At 46.4% G+C, this 21,848-nt stretch overlaps 1 protein-coding gene across 1 annotated transcript; it reads left to right on the forward strand.

The window, feature by feature from the left end:
* The first annotated feature begins 3,249 nt into the window (after positions 1 to 3,249).
* Positions 3,250 to 9,704, forward strand: ZBTB6 (zinc finger and BTB domain containing 6). Its single transcript, XM_075322824.1, has 2 exons — positions 3,250 to 3,336; positions 8,438 to 9,704. Exon 2 carries the CDS (start codon positions 8,448 to 8,450, stop codon positions 9,702 to 9,704), a length of 1,257 nt encoding a protein of 418 aa, XP_075178939.1. The 5' UTR covers positions 3,250 to 3,336; positions 8,438 to 8,447.
* The last annotated feature ends 12,144 nt before the right edge of the window (positions 9,705 to 21,848 follow it).

Raw genomic sequence — 21,848 nt, forward strand, 5'->3', positions numbered from 1 at the left:
TGTCCTTATACCTCTCTGTACACAGCTCTGCTACATGTCCTTATACCTCTGTGTACACACAGCTCTGCTACATGTCCTTATACCTCTCTGTACACAGCTCTGCTACATGTCCTTATACCTCTTTGTACACACAGCTCTGCTATATGTCCTTATACCTCTCTGTACACACAGCTCTGCTACATGTCCTTATACCTCTCTATACACACAGCTCTGCTACATGTCCTTATACCTCTCTGTACACACAGCTCTGCTACATGTCCTTATACCTCTCTGTACACAGCTCTGCTACATGTCCTTATACCTCTCTATACACACAGCTCTGCTACATGTCCTTATACCTCTCTATACACAGCTCTGCTACATGTCCTTATACCTCTCTGTACACAGCTCTGCTACATGTCCTTATACCTCTCTATACACAGCTCTGCTACATGTCCTTATACCCCTCTGTACACACAGCTCTGCTACATGTCCTTATACGTCTCTATACACACAGCTCTGCTACATGTCCTTATACCTCTCTGTACACACAGCTCTGCTACATGTCCTTATACCTCTCTGTACACAGCTCTGCTACATGTCCTTATACCTCTCTGTACACAGCTCTGCTACATGTCCTTATACCTCTGTGTACACACAGCTCTGCTACATGTCCTTATACCTCTCTGTACACAGCTCTGCTACATGTCCTTATACCTCTTTGTACACACAGCTCTGCTATATGTCCTTATACCTCTCTGTACACACAGCTCTGCTACATGTCCTTATACCTCTCTATACACACAGCTCTGCTACATGTCCTTATACCTCTCTGTACACACAGCTCTGCTACATGTCCTTATACCTCTCTGTACACAGCTCTGCTACATGTCCTTATACCTCTCTATACACACAGCTCTGCTACATGTCCTTATACCTCTCTATACACAGCTCTGCTACATGTCCTTATACCTCTCTGTACACAGCTCTGCTACATGTCCTTATACCTCTCTATACACAGCTCTGCTACATGTCCTTATACCTCTCTATACACAGCTCTGCTACATGTCCTTATACCTCTCTGTACACAGCTCTGCTACATGTCCTTATACCTCTCTGTACACAGCTCTGCTACATGTCCTTATACCTCTGTGTACACACAGCTCTGCTACATGTCCTTATACCTCTCTGTACACAGCTCTGCTACATGTCCTTATACCTCTTTGTACACACAGCTCTGCTATATGTCCTTATACCTCTCTGTACACACAGCTTTGCTACATGTCCTTATACCTCTCTGTACACAGCTCTGCTACCTGTCCTTATACCTCTCTGTACACACAGCTCTGCTACCTGTCCTTATACCTCTCTGTACACACAGCTCTGCTACCTGTCCTTATACCTCTCTATACACAGCTCTGCTACATGTCCTTATACCTCTCTGTACACACAGCTCTGCTACATGTCCTTATACGTCTCTGTACACAGCTCTGCTACATGTCCATATACCTCGCTGTACACAGCTCTGCTACATGTCCTTATACCTCTCTGTACACACAGCTCTGCTACATGTCCATATACCTCTCTGTACACAGCTCTGCTACATGTCCATATACCTCGCTGTACACAGCTCTGCTACATGTCCTTATACCCCTCTGTACACACAGCTCTGCTACATGTCCATATACCTCTCTGTACACACAGCTCTGCTACATGTCCATATACCTCTCTGTACACAGCTCTGCTACATGTCCTTATACCTCTCTATACACACAGCTCTGCTACATGTCCTTATACCTCTCTATACACACAGCTCTGCTACATGTCCTTATACCTCTCTATACACACAGCTCTGTTACATGTCCTTATACCTCTCTATCCACAGCTCTGCTACCTGTCCTTATACCTCTCTGTACACACAGCTCTGCTACCTGTCCTTATACCTCTCTATACACAGCTCTGCTACATGTCCTTATACCTCTCTGTACACACAGCTCTGCTACATGTCCTTATACGTCTCTGTACACAGCTCTGCTACATGTCCATATACCTCGCTGTACACAGCTCTGCTACATGTCCTTATACCTCTCTGTACACACAGCTCTGCTACATGTCCATATACCTCTCTGTACACAGCTCTGCTACATGTCCATATACCTCGCTGTACACAGCTCTGCTACATGTCCTTATACCCCTCTGTACACACAGCTCTGCTACATGTCCATATACCTCTCTGTACACACAGCTCTGCTACATGTCCATATACCTCTCTGTACACAGCTCTGCTACATGTCCTTATACCTCTCTATACACACAGCTCTGCTACATGTCCTTATACCTCTCTATACACACAGCTCTGCTACATGTCCTTATACCTCTCTATACACACAGCTCTGTTACATGTCCTTATACCTCTCTATCCACAGCTCTGCTACATGTCCTTATACCCCTCTGTACACACAGCTCTGCTACATGTCCTTATACCTCTCTATACACACAGCTCTGCTACATGTCCTTATACCTCTCTACACACACAGCTCTGCTACATGTCCTTATACCTCTCTGTACACACAGCTCTGCTACATGTCCTTATACCTCTCTGTACACAGCTCTGCTACATGTCCTTATACCTCTCTGTACACACAGCTCTGCTACATGTCCTTATACCTCTCTGTACACAGCTCTGCTACATGTCCTTATACCTCTCTATACAAACAGCTCTGCTACATGTCCTTATACCTCTCTATACACACAGCTCTGCTACATGTCCTTATACCTCTCTGTACACACAGCTCTGCTACATGTCCTTATACCTCTCTGTACACAGCTCTGCTACATGTCCTTATACCTCTCTGTACACACAGCTCTGCTACATGTCCTTATACCTCTCTATACACAGCTCTGCTACATGTCCTTATACCTCTCTGTACACACAGCTCTGCTACATGTCCTTATACCTCTCTATACACACAGCTCTGCTACATGTCCTTATACCTCTCTGTACACAGCTCTGCTACATGTCCTTATACCTCTCTATACACACAGCTCTGCTACATGTCCTTATACCTCTCTATACACAGCTCTGCTACATGTCCTTATACCTCTCTGTACACACAGCCGTAAAAGCCGTGCTGTGATTGGTTGCTATGGACAACAAGCAGTCACTAGCTGACCTCCAGAGAGTAGTTATGCAATACACAATCTGACTCCGCCCCAACATGTGACTGATCACATGGCGGTGACGTCATCAAAGGTCCTTCAGCTCCGAAATACCAATCCTCCCAATCATTTGATAATCCGTCAGGTGGATATTGACTGTCCTCTGTATGGGAGAAGGTTTAGGTAGAGTCTATACAGGTGAGGTGGCATGTGGGGCGTACAGTGTGGGGTACAGGTGAGGGGGAGATGTGGGGTGTACAGATGAGGGGGGATGTGGGGTGTACAGATGAGGGGGGATGTGGGGTGTACAGTGTGGTGTGTACAGATGAGGGGGGATGTGGGGTGTACAGTGTGGTGTGTACAGATGAGGGGGGGGATGTGGGGTGTACAGTGTGGTGTGTACAGATGAGGGGGGGATGTGGGGTGTACAGTGTGGTGTGTACAGATGAGGGGGGATGTGGGGTGTACATTGTGGTGTGTACAGATGAGGGGGGGATGTGGGGTGTACAGTGTGGTGTGTACAGATGAGGGGGGGATGTGGGGTGTACAGTGTGGTGTGTACAGATGAGGGGGGGATGTGGGGTGTACAGTGTGGTGTGTACAGATGAGGGGGGATGTGGGGTGTACATTGTGGTGTGTACAGATGAGGGGGGGATGTGGGGTGTACAGTGTGGTGTGTACAGATGAGGGGGGGATGTGGGGTGTACAGTGTGGTGTGTACAGATGAGGGGGGGATGTGGGGTGTACAGTGTGGTGTGTACAGATGAGGGGGGATGTGGGGTGTACATTGTGGTGTGTACAGATGAGGGGGGGGATGTGGGGTGTACAGTGTGGTGTGTACAGATGAGGAGGGGATGTGGGGTGTACAGTGTGGTGTGTACAGAGGAGGGGGGGATGTGGTGTGTACAGATGAGGGGGGGGATGTGGGGTGTACAGTGTGGTGTGTACAGATGAGGGGGGATGTGGGGTGTACAGTGTGGTGTGTACAGATGAGGGGGGATGTGAGGTGTACAGTGTGGTGTGTACAGATGAGGGGGGGATGTGGGGTGTACAGTGTGGTGTGTACAGATGAGGGGGATGTGGTGTGTACAGTGTGGTGTGTACAGATGAGGGGGGGATGTGGGGTGTACAGTGTGGTGTGTACAGATGAGGGGGGGATGTGGGGTGTATAGTGTGGTGTGTACAGATGAGGGGGGATGTGGGGTGTACATTGTGGTGTGTACAGATGAGGGGGGGATGTGGGGTGTACAGTGTGGTGTGTACAGATGAGGGGGGGATGTGGGGTGTACAGTGTGGTGTGTACAGATGAGGGGGGGATGTGGGGTGTACAGTGTGGTGTGTACAGATGAGGGGGGATGTGGGGTGTACATTGTGGTGTGTACAGATGAGGGGGGGATGTGGGGTGTACAGTGTGGTGTGTACAGATGAGGGGGGGATGTGAGGTGTACAGTGTGGTGTGTACAGATGAGGGGGGGATGTGGGGTGTACAGTGTGGTGTGTACAGATGAGGGGGGATGTGGGGTGTACATTGTGGTGTGTACAGATGAGGGGGGGGATGTGGGGTGTACAGTGTGGTGTGTACAGATGAGGGGGGGATGTGGGGTGTACAGTGTGGTGTGTACAGATGAGGGGGATGTGAGGTGTACAGTGTGGTGTTTACAGATGAGGAGGGGATGTGGGGTGTACAGTGTGGTGTGTACAGATGAGGGGGGGATGTGGTGTGTACAGATGAGGGGGGTGTGGGGTGTACAGTGTGGTGTGTACAGATGAGGGGGATGTGAGGTGTACAGTGTGGTGTGTACAGATGAGGGGGGGATGTGGGGTGTACAGTGTGGTGTGTACAGATGAGGGGGGGATGTGAGGTGTCCAGTGTGGTGTGTACAGATGAGGGGGGGATGTGAGGTGTCCAGTGTGGTGTGTACAGATGAGGGGGATGTAAGGTGTACAGTGTGGTGTGTACAGATGAGGGGGATGTGGGTGTCCAGTGTGGTATGTACAGATGAGGAGGATGTGGGTGTACAGTGTGGTGTGTACAGATGAGGGGGATGTGGGTGTACAGTGTGGTGTGTACAGCTGAGGGGGGATGTGGGGTGTACAGTGTGGTGTGTACAGATGAGGGGGATGTGAGGTGTACAGTGTGGTGTGTACAGATGAGGGGGGGATGTGGGGTGTACAGTGTGGTGTGTACAGATGAGGGGGGGATGGGGGATGTGGGGTGTACAGTGTGGTGTGTACAGATGAGGGGGGGATGGGGGATGTGGGGTGTACAGTGTGGTGTGTACAGATGAGGGGGGGATGGGGGGTGTACAGTGTGGTGTGTACAGATGAGGGGGGGATGTGGGGTGTACAGTGTGGTGTGTACAGATGAGGGGGATGTGAGGTGTACAGTGTGGTGTGTACAGATGAGGGGGATGTGGGTGTACAGTGTGGTGTGTACAGATGAGGGGGGGATGTGGGGTGTACAGTGTGGTGTGTACAGATGAGGGGGATGTGAGGTGTACAGTGTGGTGTGTACAGATGAGGGGGGGATGTGGGGTGTACAGTGTGGTGTGTACAGATGAGGGGGGGATGTGGGGGTGTACAGTGTGGTGTGTACAGATGAGGGGGGGATGTGGGGGTGTACAGTGTGGTGTGTACAGATGAGGGGGGGGATGTGGGGTGTACAGTGTGGTGTGTACAGATGAGGGGGGATGGGGGATGTGGGGTGTACAGTGTGGTGTGTACAGATGAGGGGGGATGGGGGATGTGGGGTGTACAGTGTGGTGTGTACAGATGAGGGGGGGATGGGGGATGTGGGGTGTACAGTGTGGTGTGTACGGATGTGGGGTGTACAATGTGGTGTGTACAGTGTGGTGTGTACAGATGAGGGGGATGTGGGTGTCCAGTGTGGTGTGTACAGATGAGGGGGATGTGGGTGTACAGTGTGGTGTGTACAGATGAGGGGGGGATGTGGGTGTACAGTGTGGTGTGTACAGATGAGGGGGGATGTGGGGTGTACAGTGTGGTGTGTACAGATGAGGGGGATGTGAGGTGTACAGTGTGGTGTGTACAGATGAGGGGGGGATGTGGGGTGTACAGTGTGGTGTGTACAGATGAGGGGGGGTGTGGGGTGTACAGTGTGGTGTGTACAGATGAGGGGGGATGTGGGGTGTACAGATGAGGGGGGATGTGGGGTGTACAGTGTGGTGTGTACAGATGAGGGGGGGATGTGGGTGTACAGTGTGGTGTGTACAGATGAGGGGGGATGTGGGGTGTACAGTGTGGTGTGTACAGATGAGGGGGATGTGAGGTGTACAGTGTGGTGTGTACAGATGAGGGGGGGATGTGGGGTGTACAGTGTGGTGTGTACAGATGAGGGGGGGTGTGGGGTGTACAGTGTGGTGTGTACAGATGAGGGAGGGATGTAGGGTGTACAGTGTGGTGTGTACAGATGAGGGGGGGATGTGGGGTGTACAGTGTGGTGTGTACAGATGAGGGGGGGATGTGGGGTGTACAGTGTGGTGTGTACAGATGAGGGGGGGAGATGTGGGGTGTACAGTGTGGTGTGTACAGATGAGGGGGGGATGTGGGGTGTACAGTGTGGTGTGTACAGATGAGGGAGGGGATGTGGGGTGTACAGTGTGGTGTGTACAGATGAGGGGGGGATGTGGGGTGTACAGTGTGGTGTGTACAGATGAGGGGGGGATGTGGGGTGTACAGTGTGGTGTGTACAGATGAGGGGGGGATGTGGGGTGTACAGTGTGGTGTGTACAGATGAGGGGGGGATGTGGGGTGTACAGTGTGGTGTGTACAGATGAGGGGGGGATGTGGGGTGTACAGTGTTGTGGTGTGGTGTGTACAGATGAGGGGGGGATGTGGGGTGTACAGTGTTGTGGTGTGGTGTGTACAGATGAGGGGGGGGATGTGGGGTGTACAGTGTTGTGTACAGATGAGGGGGGGATGTGGGGTGTACAGTGTTGTGGTGTGTACAGATGAGGGAGGGATGTGGGGTGTACAGTGTGGTGTGTACAGATGAGGGGGGGATGTGGGGTGTACAGTGTGGTGTGTACAGATGAGGGGGGGGGGATGTGGGGTGTACAGTGTGGTGTGTACAGATGAGGGGGGGGGTGTGGGATGTACAGTGTGGTGTGTACAGATAAGGGGGGGAGATGTGGGGTGTACAGTGTGGTGTGTACAGATGAGGGGGGGATGTGGGGTGTACAGTGTGGTGTGTACAGATGAGGGGGGGGATGTGGGGTGTACAGTGTGGTGTGTACAGATGAGGGGGGGATGTGGGGTGTACAGTGTGGGGTGTACAGTGTGGTGTGTACAGATGAGGGGGGGATGTGGGGTGTACAGTGTGGTGTGTACAGATGAGGGGGGGATGTGGGGTGTACAGTGTTGTGGTGTGTACAGATGAGGGGGGGATGTGGGGTGTACAGTGTTGTGGTGTGTACAGATGAGGGGGGGATGTGGGGTGTACAGTGTTGTGGTATGTACAGATGAGGGGGGGATGTGGGGTGTACAGTGTTGTGGTGTGTACAGATGAGGGGGGGATGTGGGGTGTACAGTGTTGTGGTGTGTACAGATGAGGGGGGGATGTGGGGTGTACAGTGTTGTGGTGTGTACAGATGAGGGGGGGATGTGGGGTGTACAGTGTGGTGTGTACAGATGGGGGGGGATGTGGGGTGTACAGTGTGGTGTGTACAGATGAGGGGGGGGTGTATTGGATGTACAGGTGGGGGGGGGTGTATGGGATGTACAGGTGAGGGGGGGTGTATGGGATGTACAGGTGGGGGGGTGTATGGGATGTACAGGTGGGGGGGTGTATGGGATGTACAGGTGGGGGGGTGTATGGGATGTACAGGTGAGGGGGGTTGTATGGGATGTACAGGTGAGGGGGGTTGTATGGGATGTACAGGTGAGGGGGGTTGTATGGGATGTACAGGTGGGGGGGTGTATGGGATGTACAGGTGAGGGGGGTTGTATGGGATGTACAGGTGAGGGGGGTTGTATGGGATGTACAGGTGAGGGGGGTTGTATGGGATGTACAGGTGTGGGGGGGTGTATGGGATGTACAGGTGGGGGGGTGTATGGGATGTAATATTGAGGCCGGTGCGGTGATAGTCCACCAGCAGTGGCCACCATTGTTCAAATAACCTGGTGACCTTTCAGCTTTTCAGTGGTGCGTGTCACACACATCTGTGCCCAGTCTGTAAGGCAAGTGGCACAATACATTGCCAGATTCATCCTATGCCTGATGCCTCTATGGCAGTTTTCATGTAGATCTTACAGACCTATATGTTTTGTGTCTTTTCAGAGCTGCCGCCATGTCCGAGACCGACGTCCTTCATTTTCGCTTTGAGCAGCAAGGAGACATTGTCCTACAGAAGATGAACATCCTCCGAGAGCAAAACCTCTTCTGTGACGTGTCCGTGTTCATCAACGACGCGGAGTTCCACGGCCACAAGGTTGTGTTTGCCGCCTGCTCCACCTTCATGAGGGACCAGTTTTTGCTAAATCAGTCGAGACAGTTGCGGATCACGATATTACAGAATGCAGAAGTCGGCCAAAAATTGCTTCTCTCCTGTTACACCGGGGTCCTGGAGGTGAGAAGAAAAGAGCTTCTGAAGTATCTGACCGCAGCCAGTTACCTGCAAATGGTCCACATTGTGGAAAGGTGTACGGAGGCGCTGTCACGTTACCTACAGAGCGAGACCCGTGAGAACGATGAAACCATGCCAAGGGTTAAAAGCCCTCCATGTCCTACTGAGATGGACCCCGTGAAAAGTCAGGATAAAGACTGCGAGATCATCGAGCTGTCAGAAGACAGCCAGCTAAACCTGGACTACCAGGTAAAGAAGGAGGTAGACGGTCAGGAGGAGCTGCACAGCCTGGATACTGAAAAGAACGATCTCTCCGCGGTGGACATGGACTACAAGGACAATGACATCTGTGTCTTCCGGATGGGCTCCATGTCTGACCACGAGAACAATGTGGACAGCGAGCAGTTCTCTCAGCCCTGCACATCCTCTAAATCCAATCTGTACTTTTCGGACACGCAGCACGCCATGATTAACTCCACGGTGGAAAACCGTCTGAGCGATTTACCCCCCAGTCACTTCCAGAACTTTCAAGAAGGAGGGAATCCATCTCCTAGTATGATTCATGGCCTTCAGAGTCCTGCAGAGGGCGTCTGTACTTGGAGGCATCAGTGCCCCAAATGCCCACGCGGGTTTCTACATTTGGAGAACTATCTGCGCCACTTAAAGATGCATAAACTGTTCTTGTGCTTGCAGTGCGGGAAGACGTTCACCCAGAAGAAGAACCTGAACAGGCACATCCGGGGACACATGGGGATTAGGCCGTTTCAATGCTCTGTCTGTCTAAAAACTTTTACCGCCAAGACCACCTTGCAGGACCACCTCAACATCCATAGCGGGGACCGTCCCTACAAGTGTCATTGCTGTGACATGGATTTTAAGCACAAGTCGGCGCTCAAAAAACATCTCAGCTCAGTTCATGCAAAAAGTGGGGAGAAGCCAAGCCTGGATACGATTACAAAGATCACCATAGATTATGATTAACCTCATCTCGTGTGGGGGTTAAAGGGTTATTGCAGTCTCATGGTCGATATGGTAAAAACTGCTTCCAGGTCCCGGCCGCCAGAGGAAGGTGGGGGTTACTAAAATGGCTGAGCACAGCTGTGCTGTACTGATTGCACGTCTCCCATAGATATCAATGGGAAGTACGGTAACAGCGGAGGAAATCCAAGCTTCACTGTGCTTCACAATCGAGCAACTGTGCTCAGCCATGTCTTAACCTCGTCTTTGGTTAACAAGACTACTTTTGAATTGTCGGGTAGAGTGCAAATCGGACTCACAAATATCCTCAAACCCTTAATAAATTTTTTCCAGCACCCATGACAGCACCACGAATGTAAGGGTGCTGTCATGGGTTCAGAAAAAAACACATTACCGGTAAGTAATTACGTATTTTTCCAGCACCCATGACAGCACCCTTACATTTGTGGTGCTGTCATGGGTTCAATAAAAACACATTACCGGTAAGTAATTACATATATAACTTTTATTAATACATTTTTTAAAAAAACAATCCCAAAGACACACAAACATTAACAAGCCAAAGGTCAGGTGAACCCTCAATAGGTTGATACCAATACAAAGGGACGGGAAGAAAAGGGAGGAGAGGGGGGGCTCTGGTAACCCTCAAATGTTTCGGTGTCCCTACTTAACAACGGAGGGTGTGACACCTTAAGTTACCGGGCGCCCCCGTTCCACGTCGACTGTCCCTTTCCCTCGCCCTAAAATAGGGAGGAGTTCGAGGATATTTGTGAGTTCGTCTCTGGTTAAGTCTTCACTTTTCAGGGTCTGTCCACACACATTGGATACTCTTCAGGTTTCCATCCAGGTGTGCAGAGGATGTTATAGAAGCAGTAATTTTAACCAATCTTGTCCACTTGCGGCTGAAAAAAAAAAAAAAATCGTGGTCCTGTTTTAACCTTCCCATTTCACCCTTTGCAAAGCACAGAAGATAATAATTACATAAAATGTTAATTATATTGTATGTTAATTCCACAGCGCTTTACATACATTGGCAACACTGTCCCCATAGGGGCTCACAATCTAGGTTCCCTATGAGTATGTGTTTGGAGTGTGGGATGAAACCGGAGACCCCGGAAGAAACCCACACAAACACGGGGAGAACATACAAACTCCTTGCAGATGGTGTCCTTGGTGGGATTTGAACCCAGGACCCCAGCGCTGCAAGACTTCAGTGCTAACCACTGAGCCACCGGGCCGCCCAAGATCAGATCTGTTGGTAACACTGGCTGGTTTTATGCAAAAGTCCCATGCATTCAGGGCAAAATCTGAGAGGTGAATCCTGGGCATGTCGGTGTTATGCAGATTTTTCACTCATGTCTTTACCCCTTGCAATGCATAGTGTGCAATCCACAGATCAGCCAAATCTATTGGTAACGCCAGCTGGTTCTTTGCAAAAGTTCTATGTATTCAGGGCAAAATCTGCATCGGAAAACTTGTACATGAGCGGGGAATCCGGGGTTGTGGGTGTTCTGCCGCAGATTTTTACTGATTGCTTCACCCTTTGCAAAGCATAGGGCGTAATCCACAGAAGATCAGCCAAATCTGTTGGTAATATCGACTGGACTGGTTTTGTGCAAAAGTCCTATGTATTCAGGGCAAAATCTGGAGCAGAAAATGTATGTATGAGAGGTGAATCATGGACATGTCTGTGTCTGCAGATTTTCACTCATTTCTTCACCCTTTGCAATCCAAAGGGTGAAATGTACTCACAAATCACCACTAAAATATATATAAAAATATAATATATAATTTGGTTATAAGCAATGATAAATAAGTTAAAGGTATATAACTAAAATAATGCACTACGATGATTTGAAAAAAATTCACTTTAGATTTTTACAGGGTTTGTTCCCTCTCTTCATGGCTCCCCCCAATTTTCTGTTTGTTTTTTTTTGTTTTTTTTGGTGGGGATGGGTAAGTCAGGCGTTCCTGGGGTTGGGTGACAGCTCACGCCAGCAGCATCGCACTCCGGTGCCCTGCAGTGTGCACTCCAATGCTGATGCATGAGGCAGCATTGAAGTGCAGAGGGGCTGATGCCGGCCTGAGTGACAGCTTGCGCCAGCAGCATCGCACAATGCCGGCCTGAAGTGTGTGCTCCTATGCTGATGCATGAGGCAGCATTGGAAGTGCAGATGAACTGATACCGGCCAGGATCAGGAGTAAACCACGCACTCCAGTGATTCTCACCCTCCTCAGGGCAGCGCTTACAAACTCGCCAGGGAAGATCTTGTAAGCGCTGTGGATGTTTGGCAATTGGCAACAGAGAGAATTGTCGAATAAATTGCAATTGTCTACTTTTTTTTTTTCTTTTTTAACCTGGGCATAATTGGGGGAAATATTAAAAAAATTAAAAACAGTACAGTTCCCATTGTAACTGTAGATTGGGTGGCATTCCTCCCTTCCTGTGGTTACGTCCGCAGTCCTGATTCTTAGTTTTGTACTTTTTAATCCAGTGTAATGTGATCTAGCGCTGCAGACATTGCTGATTATTTTCACCTAATTATATAGATCTTGAGGAACTAACATATACTACATTGTGGTGTTTTCAGAAAGTCTTGCATCGGATTTATTGACTGTTTGTTTTTGACCTTTTTGATTATGATGATTTAGCTTATAGCTAAGATGTGCCATCGTCTTGTGATTAGAGATGAGCACACCCGTGGGAATTCGGGTCAGGCCAGGCATTAGATAAAAGTTCGTCCAGACTGGACTCAAACCCCATATAAGTCAATGGGGACCTGAACTAATGGGCTCAACTCAAGTAACAAGTACAGTCATGGCCAAAGGTTTTGAGAATGACACCAAAATTATATTTTCACATGATCTGTTGCCCTCTGGTTTTTAATTGTGTTTGTCTGATGTTTACATCACATACAGAAATATAATTGCAATCATATTATGAGACCAAAAGGTTCTATTGACAGTTAGAATGAGTTAATGCAGCAAGTCAATATTTGCAGTGTTGACCCTTCTTCAGGACCTCTGCAATTCTCCCTGGCATGCTCTCAATCAACTTCTGGACCAAATTCTGACTGATAGCTGTCCATTCTTGCATAAGCAATGCTTGCATTTTGCCAGAATTTGTTGGTTTTTGTTTGTCCACCCGTCTCTTGATGATTGTCCACAAGTTCTCAATGGGATTAAGATCTGGGGAGTTTCCAGGCCATGGACCCAAAATCTCTGTTTTGTTCCATGAGCCATTTAGTGATCACCTTTGCTTTATGGCAAGGTGCTCCATCATGCTGGAAAAGGCATTGTTGGGCGCCAAACTGCTCTTGGACAGTTGGGAGAAGTTGCTCTTGGAGGACATTCTGGTACCATTCTTTATTCATGGCTGTGTTTTTAGGCAAGACTGTGAGTGAGCCGATTCCCTTGGCTGAGAAGCAACCCCACACATGAATCGTTTCAGGATGCTTAACAGTTGGCATGAGACAAGACTGGTGGTAGCGCTCACCTCTTCTTCTCCTAATAAGCTGTTTTCCAGATAGCCCAAACAATCGAAATGGGGATTCATCTGAGAAAATGACTTGACCCCAGTCCTCAGCAGTCCACTCCCTGTAACTTTTGCAGAATATCAGTCGGTCCCTGATGTTTTTTCTGGAGAGTAGTGGCTTCTTTGCTGCCCTCCTTGAAACCAGGCCTTGGTCAAGCAGTCTCCGCCTCACAGTGCGTGCAGAGGCACTCACACCAGCCTGCTGCCATTGCTGAGCTAGCTCGGCACTGCTGGTAGTCCGATCCCGCAGCTGAAACAGTTTTAAGATACGGTCCTGGCGTTTGCTGGTCCTTCTTGGGCGCCCTGGAGCCTTTTTGACAACAATGGAAGCTCTCTACTTGAAGTTCTTGATGATGCGATAGATTGTTGACTGAGGTGCAATCTTTGTAGCTGCAATACTCTTCCCTGTTAGGCCATTTTTGTGCAGAACAATGATGGCTGCACGTGTTTCTTTAGAGATAACCATGGTTAACTGAAGAGAAACAATGATACCAAGCACCAGCCTCCTTTTAAAGTGTCCAGTGGTGTCATTCTTACTTAATCATGACTGATTGATCGCCAGCCCTGTCCTCATCAACACCCACACCTGTGTTAATGGAACAATCACTAAAACAATGTTAGCTGCTCCTTTTAAGGCAGGAATGCAATGATGTTGAAATGTGTTTTGGGGGTTAAAGTTCATTTTCTTAGCCAATATTGACTTAGCAAGTAATTGCTGTTAAGCTGATCACTCTTTATGACATTCTGGAGTATATGCAAATTGCCATTAGAAAAACTTAAGCAGTAGACTTTGTAAAAATTAATATTTGTAGCATTCTCAAAACTTTTGGCCATGACTGTATAATGGAAGACGATGGTTGGGCATTTCTGCTCTCTGCCCTCATACAGCCGGCCATACACAGTGAATGTCCGGGGGACTGAGGGCTGAGGTTTTTTGTTTAGACACATAGCATCCAAAAAAGTTGTTTTGACCCCCAGTGCAAACCATTCAAAGACTCCTAGCCAAGTGTACCCAAGCACCCTGATGCTCGATCGAGTGCTCAGCATACGGAGACTACCTAAAGTCGGACACCCCCCCCCCCCCCCTTTTTTTTTTTATATATATAAAAGACTATGTTCAGATTTGAGCCCTGGTCACCCACTGTGTGGTATTAACCCCAAACTTTACAGTTCGGATTAGTTCATCTCTATTTACTACTTCTGGGACTCTCACTGATCCTGAGAACCAAAGGCCTACATGGCTGGGTGTAAAGCTGAGACCGCCTTAAAGTTAGTCCTCTGTAGTGTCACACCCGGCCCTATTCATGTGAATGAGGCTAGGACACCACTGTGCACTAAAGACGACTGCGCTAAACTGGTACTGCGACTTTTTTTTAGGATTGATAGCGTCCCCAGACTACGCGCATTGATCTCTTGTCTTTAGGGGCTGTGTCTTCTGTTCCAATGCGTCAAACTTTTTGCTACAACGAAGAATTTTTCTGCTTCAATGCAAAATTGCATTAAGGTATCGGATAAAGTAGCGGCCAGAGGTCTTACATTTTGGCAAAATTTCCGCCTCCCCTCTTTTTTGCCTCCTCTCTCTTTGTCGCCGCCCCTCTTTTTGGCCTCGTCTCTTTTTTTTTTTTTTTTTGCCTCGTTTTTTTTTTTTTCGCCTCTTCTCTTTTTTTTCACCTCTTCTTCTCTTTTTGGCCTCGTCTCTTTTTTTGGCCTCGTCTCTTTTTTTTTTTTTTGCCCCGTCTTTTTTTTTTCCCCCCTCCTCTCTTTCATGAAATACAGATCTGGGATTACATTTTTTTTTTTTCTTTTTTTTTTTTTCTATTTTGTTTCTTCCTGTTTTTATTGGTGCATGTCAAGTGTGAAAAGGCTACGAAAGGGTTAAATTATGCTTTTTATTTTTTCATTTTTGCTATGTAAATATTAAATAAAAAAATAATAAAATAATTTTTGTTCTGACATTCGTCTATGGCAGAATTGCTGCAGAAACGTCCGCAATTCGAAATCTGATCCGCTCCACATGTTGTATAGTGATTTCTGTGGCGTATGAGTATCTGCAGGTCATAAATGACTCACCCCAAAAAATATGGGGTATCTTGCACAGTACCCTGCAGATATGAGCTTCCTATAGACTGTGTATATAGATATACAATAAATGGCATAGGGTGCATATGGCCATTTAGCTACTAAATGAGAAAAAGACGGGGTTCACTTGTTTTCTGTTTTATTTTTGGTAAGCTTATGAAAATGTAAGGGATTTTCTCAATCTCTTTGGATTGCTTTCCTGGGCCTATCGGATGAATGACAGGCACTGCTGCCAGCAAACGGTTACAGGGGTATTTCGGGCCCACCATATTGATAACATATCTTTAGGATCAGTCATTAATGTGAGATCGGTGGGGGTCTGACTGCCGGCCCACCCACTACTCAACTGTTACAACCTCTGGCAGCGGTTGGATTAAAATATGGGCTGGAGTTGTAAAGCACAGCCCCATAGAGTCCTGCAGAAGAGCGGCTATTCTTCTGTATAGAGGATGTGCTGCAGGACCGAGCAGCGGCTGCTACACATTGGAGCTGCACGTGTGCTTACATCTAGGTGCCGGGTTTTAGTCAACCACCGAACGCACATTCATGACCCATCCTAAAGTTTAGTCATCAGTATGGCATGACTGGCAGTCATCTTTAATTTTTCCAGGGGAAGCCACAGATCGGTATTTCCCTACATGGGTACTGCATGGCAGCTGTTCTAATAAATATCCTTTTATTTAATCCTTGGTCATCTCGAGTCTGCCATTCAAATCAATGGTGCGCTGTGCAGTACCAGCCGCGGCCTCTATACAGTTGATGGAGCTACTGAGCACTTGTGTCTGACACTGGGAACAGCTGATCGGCCGGGGAGCCCATTGATTACATACCGATAGCCTAGCTTAAGGCTGGATTCATTGTATTTCTTCCACCCCAGAAAACCGGTCTGATTATGCTGAGTGGAACCAGTTTTTCTTGGCTGTGAAGAATCTTTTGCTCCTTCTCTCTTTTGCTCCTTCTCTCTTTTGCCTTCTCTCCTCCTTTTTTTTTTTTTTTCGCCTTCTCTCCTTTTTTTCCTAATTTTGTTTGCCTTTATTTTTTCCACTTTCTTCTTTTTCTCCTCTTTTTCTCTGTCCTTTTCTCTCATTTTCTCTCCTCCTCCTCCTTTTATTTTTTCTCCTCCTTTTATTTTTTCTCCTCCTTTTTTCTTTTTCTCCTCCCTTTTTTTTTTTTTCTCCTCCTTTTTTTTCTCCTTTTTTTTTTCTCCTCCTTTTTTTTTCTCCTTTTTTTTCTCCTCCTTTTTTTCTTTCTTTTTCATCTCCTTTTTCTTTCTTTTTCTCCTCCTTTTTCTTTCTTTTTCTCCTTTTTTTTTCTCCTCATTTGTTTTTTTCCTCTTTTTTTTTTTCTCCATTCAAATGACATCTATTTTTTCAATTGTCTAATTTACCTTCTGTGTGTTTCCCAAAACACAGCCTGTATGTATGTACAGTATACAGTGTAGAATATATAACGACGGATATACTCCTTAATGAGAATCAAATTCACGTTATCTCATTCAGTGCAGATACTGGTAATATGTAGTAATACTCGCCAATAGCACTTTTGTCCAGAGCTTTTTATGTTGCATGTTCAGTGGGAGAGGAGTTAATGTATAAACTTTTTTTGTTAAATGTCTGTAAATAACGGATATATAATTGTTTATAGAAAAGTGCAGATCTTTATGTAAAAAAGAAATGTAAATTATATTTGTAATTCTGTATGATCTAACATGAATTCAGATTGTGTCAATGGGCTGTTTTGTTCTATAGTATATTAATACATTTTGGCTTCTAACCCATGTCTGTTTGTCATCATTTTACTAAATTGTATGTCTCATAAATTCCTTAAGCAGGAACTGTCATTAGTTAAAATAAATTGTGTAAACATCCCTGATTTTGCTGCTGTTTTCGGTTTTGGGATGTGTCGCTCCATTGCAGAGATATTCACATTTGTTGCTTTTGGAGCGCAGCATGTGAAATCTCTGCTTGCAGACCAAGTGGGTGTTTCTTCAGAGTCTTCTCTGTTGGCGTATGCATTCACCCCTCCCTACAGCTCGGCTGCGTCTGAGATTTCAAGGTCAGTAGTCAAGTTGTGATACACCCCCCACACCTGAGAAGACTGTGAAGAAACACTCAGGTGGACTGCTAAACAGAGATTTCACATACTGCGCTTCAAAAGAAACAAATGTGAATATCTCTGCAATGGAGCGACATACCACAAAAAGGAAAAGAGCAGCAGAACCTGGCAAGCTCAGGGTTTTACAAGGTATTTAACTCATCCCTTTGCGATCTTGGACGTAAGTATGTGTCAAAGGTCATAGGTCATATCTGTCCTTTCTCCTGTATTATTCCCTTCACATATTTGCTGATCTTATCAGCAAACATATTCCGGCTGCCAGGTAGTTCAGCATATTCATAAGCTTTGTCTGCAGCAGAGAAAACATTGATTTTATCAAAATTACAGCAAGCACCTCAGTAAGTGACACATCGCTGGAATCAGGGTCTCTGTCTCTACAGATCTCAGATGAGAGCAAAAACCTGGTGACAATTCCCTATAACTAGTTAGATTGCGCTCAAAATTTGACACTGCAATCTAAAGCGCTCCGGCGGGGATTGTGTTGTTCGCCCGCTGACATCGGAAGCCTCGTAGCGCGAATACGGGGCGCCAATGGGTAGTTATGACCGCGTGGGGTCAGACGATGACCCTGTGACTCTCATAACTCTCTTCCAGTGAATGCCGGCACTCACGGGAGATCAGCATTTCTGCTATACACAGCGATACTGAAGCACCACTCTGATCAGCAGAAACGATCAGACAACACAGTCATAACGCTATTAAAATCAATAAAAAAACAGTTTTAAAAATATGAAAAGAAATTCAAATCACCAACTTTTGCCCCATTGAAAATAAAATAATAACCCCCACAAACACACACACACACACACTTGATTTTGCCACATTAAGAAATACTCGACCTACTGTATCAAAATATAAAATCAATTTATCTGACCGGTAAAGGTCATGGCGAGAAAAAATAATGAAAATGCAAGAGTTACGGGTTTTTGGTTGATTCTACATATATTAAAATGCAATAACAGGCGATCAAAACATTACATCTACCCAAAAATGGTGTAATTTTAAAACGTCAGCTCAAGATACAAAAGATAATCTGTCACTGAGCCCCAGATCCCGAAAAATGAGAACACTACAGGTTTCGGAAAATGGCATCTCAAGCGCAATTCTTTTTGACAAATTTCTGATTTTATTTTTTACTGCTTAGATAAAAGTAAACCTATACATGTTTGGTGTCTACGAACTCGTACCGACCTGAGGAATCATGGTGCTAGGTCAATTTTGCCATATAGTGAACATGGTAAATAAAAAAAAATAACATTGTGCAATTGCACTTTTACCGCATATAACAGCGTTTCCCTCCCCCGCCTGTGCTCATGGTGTAATAGTCTGTCTCTCCTTGACTGTCCTGTATGTACTACTGGTGGGGGATTTTGTTCTTCTCAGCATGGGACTTCTCCAATCCACAATTTGGTAAACCGAACAGAGCCAGCAGTCTAAAGTCCATTCATGTATCAAATGTCATCAAATGTCCAGGCGGAGTTGGGCCCACCTTAGGGGCTGATCCCAGGAGAGAAGAACAATGAGACCCATGTTAGTCAGTTAGTTGGATCTCGGCTGGAGAAGGACTAGGATCTATAGCTGAGGCTGGATCCTAGAGCCTGTGTATGGACTGTTACAGACTGGAGATCAGTGGCCACGTAGGATTGTGTTTTGTTGTTCACCCTGTTGAACTCAAGGAACTCATATAAGGACTACTGCCATATTTTCCCTGGCGATGGAATACCGGGAGGCGCCCTCGGATCTGTTGTTTTGTTGTGGACTCCTTGCAGACTTTAAGGATTTATATTTATGTTTGGTGCTTCATCTTTGTGGTTCCAACAAAGCCCTTTGGATTGTTCCTTGGTCTGGCGTCCCTCACTGCTCTGTCGCATACCCCGTCACACCGCACTTGGACTTTTTTCCCCATTTTTCCAGTACAACATGGGACAGAATGAATGGTGTCATTCAAAAGTACAACTTGTCCCACAAAAAACAAGCACTCGTATGGCAATACTGATGGAAAAAAAAAAGTTATGGCTCTTGGAAGAAGGGGAGGAAAAAACGAAAATGGAAAATCACCAGTAGGTGGAGTTAATTCTCACTGATATCTAATAATGGGCGAGCAGTACAATGCTTAGTGCTCAAAATAGTGAGTGAATACTACTATGCTTGAGTGATGGTTACTCGTGTCGAGCAGGTCAGATGCTCTTAAAGGGCTCAGCTCAAGTAGCGAGTATAATGGAAGTCAATGACTGGGCAGTTCGGCTCTACAGCCACATACGGCCAGCCATAAACAGAGCATTTCGGGAGAGGGAGGGCAGAGTGTTGTTTTATTTTTGGGATATACTATATCTGGCTTTAGCCTAAATCTGGGTCCATATCGCATTTTAGCCACACATCACTGGCTCGTTCAGAACTTTCATCTGAAGCCCTTGAAAAATGGGATTGACGATTTTGCAACTTTTACCCACCTACAAAGAATGGAGAGGTCTGGAATGTTTATTGTAGCTACTGTGAGAGATGGAATCTCCCCCCAAAATCCAGAAAATCACATTGTATGTTTTTTAAATAATTAATTTGCTTTTATTGCATGAAATACGGTAAGTATTTGCTCACCTACCAACCAGCAAGAATTCTCGCTCTCACAGACCTGTTATTTTTTCCTCATACTCTGCACTCATTACATGTATTAATTGCACCTGTTTGAACTTGTTACCTTTTATAAACGACACCTGTCCACACAATCAATCACACTCTAACCTCTCCACCAGCCAAAACCAAAGAGCTATCTAAGGACACCAGGGACAAAATTGTAGACCTGCACAAGGCTGGGATGGGCTACAGGACAATAGGCAAGCAGCTTGGTGAGAAGGCAACAACTGTTGGCACAATTATTAGATAATGAAAGGAACACAAGATCACTGTCAATCTTACTCGGTATAGGTCTCAATGCGAGATCTCGCCTTGTGGGGTAAGGATGATTCTGAAAAAGGTCAAAAATCGGCCCAGAACTACACAGGAGGACCTGGTCAATGACCTTAAGAGAGCTGGGACCATAGTCTCAAAAATTACAGTCAGTAACACACTACATTATCATGGTTTAAAATCCTGCAGGGAACGCAAGGTCTCACTGCTCACTCCAGCACATGGCCAGGCCTGTTTAAAATTCACCAATGACTATCTGGATGATCCAGAGGAGGCATGGGAGAAGGTCATGTGGTCAGATGAGACCAAAATAGAACTTTTTGATATCAACTCAATTTGCTGTGTTTGGAGGAAAAAGGATGGGTACAACCCCAAGATCACCATCCCAACCGTGAAGCATGGAGGTAAAAACATCATACTTTAGGGGTCCTTTCCTGCAACGGGCAGAGGACAAGTGCACACTATTGAAGGGAGAATGGATGGGATAAGAATTTGGCAAACAATCTCCTTCCCTCAGTAAGAGCATTGTAGATGGGTCGTGACTGGATTTTCCAGCATGACAATGACCCGAAACACACAACCAGGGCAACTAAGGAGTGACTCCATAAGAAACATTTCAAGGTCCTGGAGTGGCCTAACAAGTCTCCAGACCTGAACCCAATAGAAAATCTTTCGAGGAGCTGAAACTCAATGTGTCGGCAAAATCCCTGCTGCAGTCCGTGCAAACCTGGTCAAGAACTACAGAAGACGTTCGACCTCTGTAACTGCAAACAAAGGTTTCTGTATCAAATATTAAGTTCTATTTTTCTATTGTATCAAATACTTATTTCATGTAATAAAATGCAAATTATTTATTTAAAAATCATATAATGTGATTTTCAGGATTTGTTTTATTTTGTCTGTCACAGTTGAAGTCTATCTACGAAAAACATTAGAGATCCCTCCATTCTTTGTATATGGCAAAACTTGCAAAATCGGCAGAGGATCAAATACTTATTTTCCTCCCTTTATGTATTTTTGATGTTACCTGGCACATTACCATGAGCTCTTTTGGATTAAAGGGGACCTTTGGAATACGTGGCACCTTCCAAGGGACCTGGGAAATCTTTTGGACAGTGGCCAAGACTCTGAGGGGCAGAGCCAAAAAGGTTGACCTTGATATATGTAAAAAAAATACGTGGCACTCACCGACTATGTCGGGCAGTGGTGAGCGCTCCATGGAGGAGCAGAAGATGAACTGTACTGGAGAAGGGGAGAACAATCGTGAAAGGGAAACAGCTTTCTGAGAGGTAGTGGGGTGAATACTTTATTCAGTGTGTGTGTGTGTGTGTGTGTGTGTGTGTAGGATATTTTACAAAAGGGCACTATGGAGGGGAAATATTTTGCAGAGGCAGTGTGGGAGGGCTATATTAATGAGTCTGGCAGCATGGGGGTATATTTATGAGAATTGCAGCTTGGGGGGATATTAAGGAGAGTGGTGTGGGGGGTATATTAATGAGAGTGGCAGCATGGGG

This window comes from Anomaloglossus baeobatrachus, chromosome 9, assembly GCF_048569485.1.
Source record: "Anomaloglossus baeobatrachus isolate aAnoBae1 chromosome 9, aAnoBae1.hap1, whole genome shotgun sequence".
Taxonomy (NCBI): domain Eukaryota; kingdom Metazoa; phylum Chordata; class Amphibia; order Anura; family Aromobatidae; genus Anomaloglossus; species Anomaloglossus baeobatrachus.

Coding starts and splice junctions, on each gene's coding strand:
- ZBTB6 (XM_075322824.1), top strand. CDS start 8,448: ATGTCCGAGACCGACGTCCTTCATTTTCGCTTTGAGCAGCAAGGAGAC.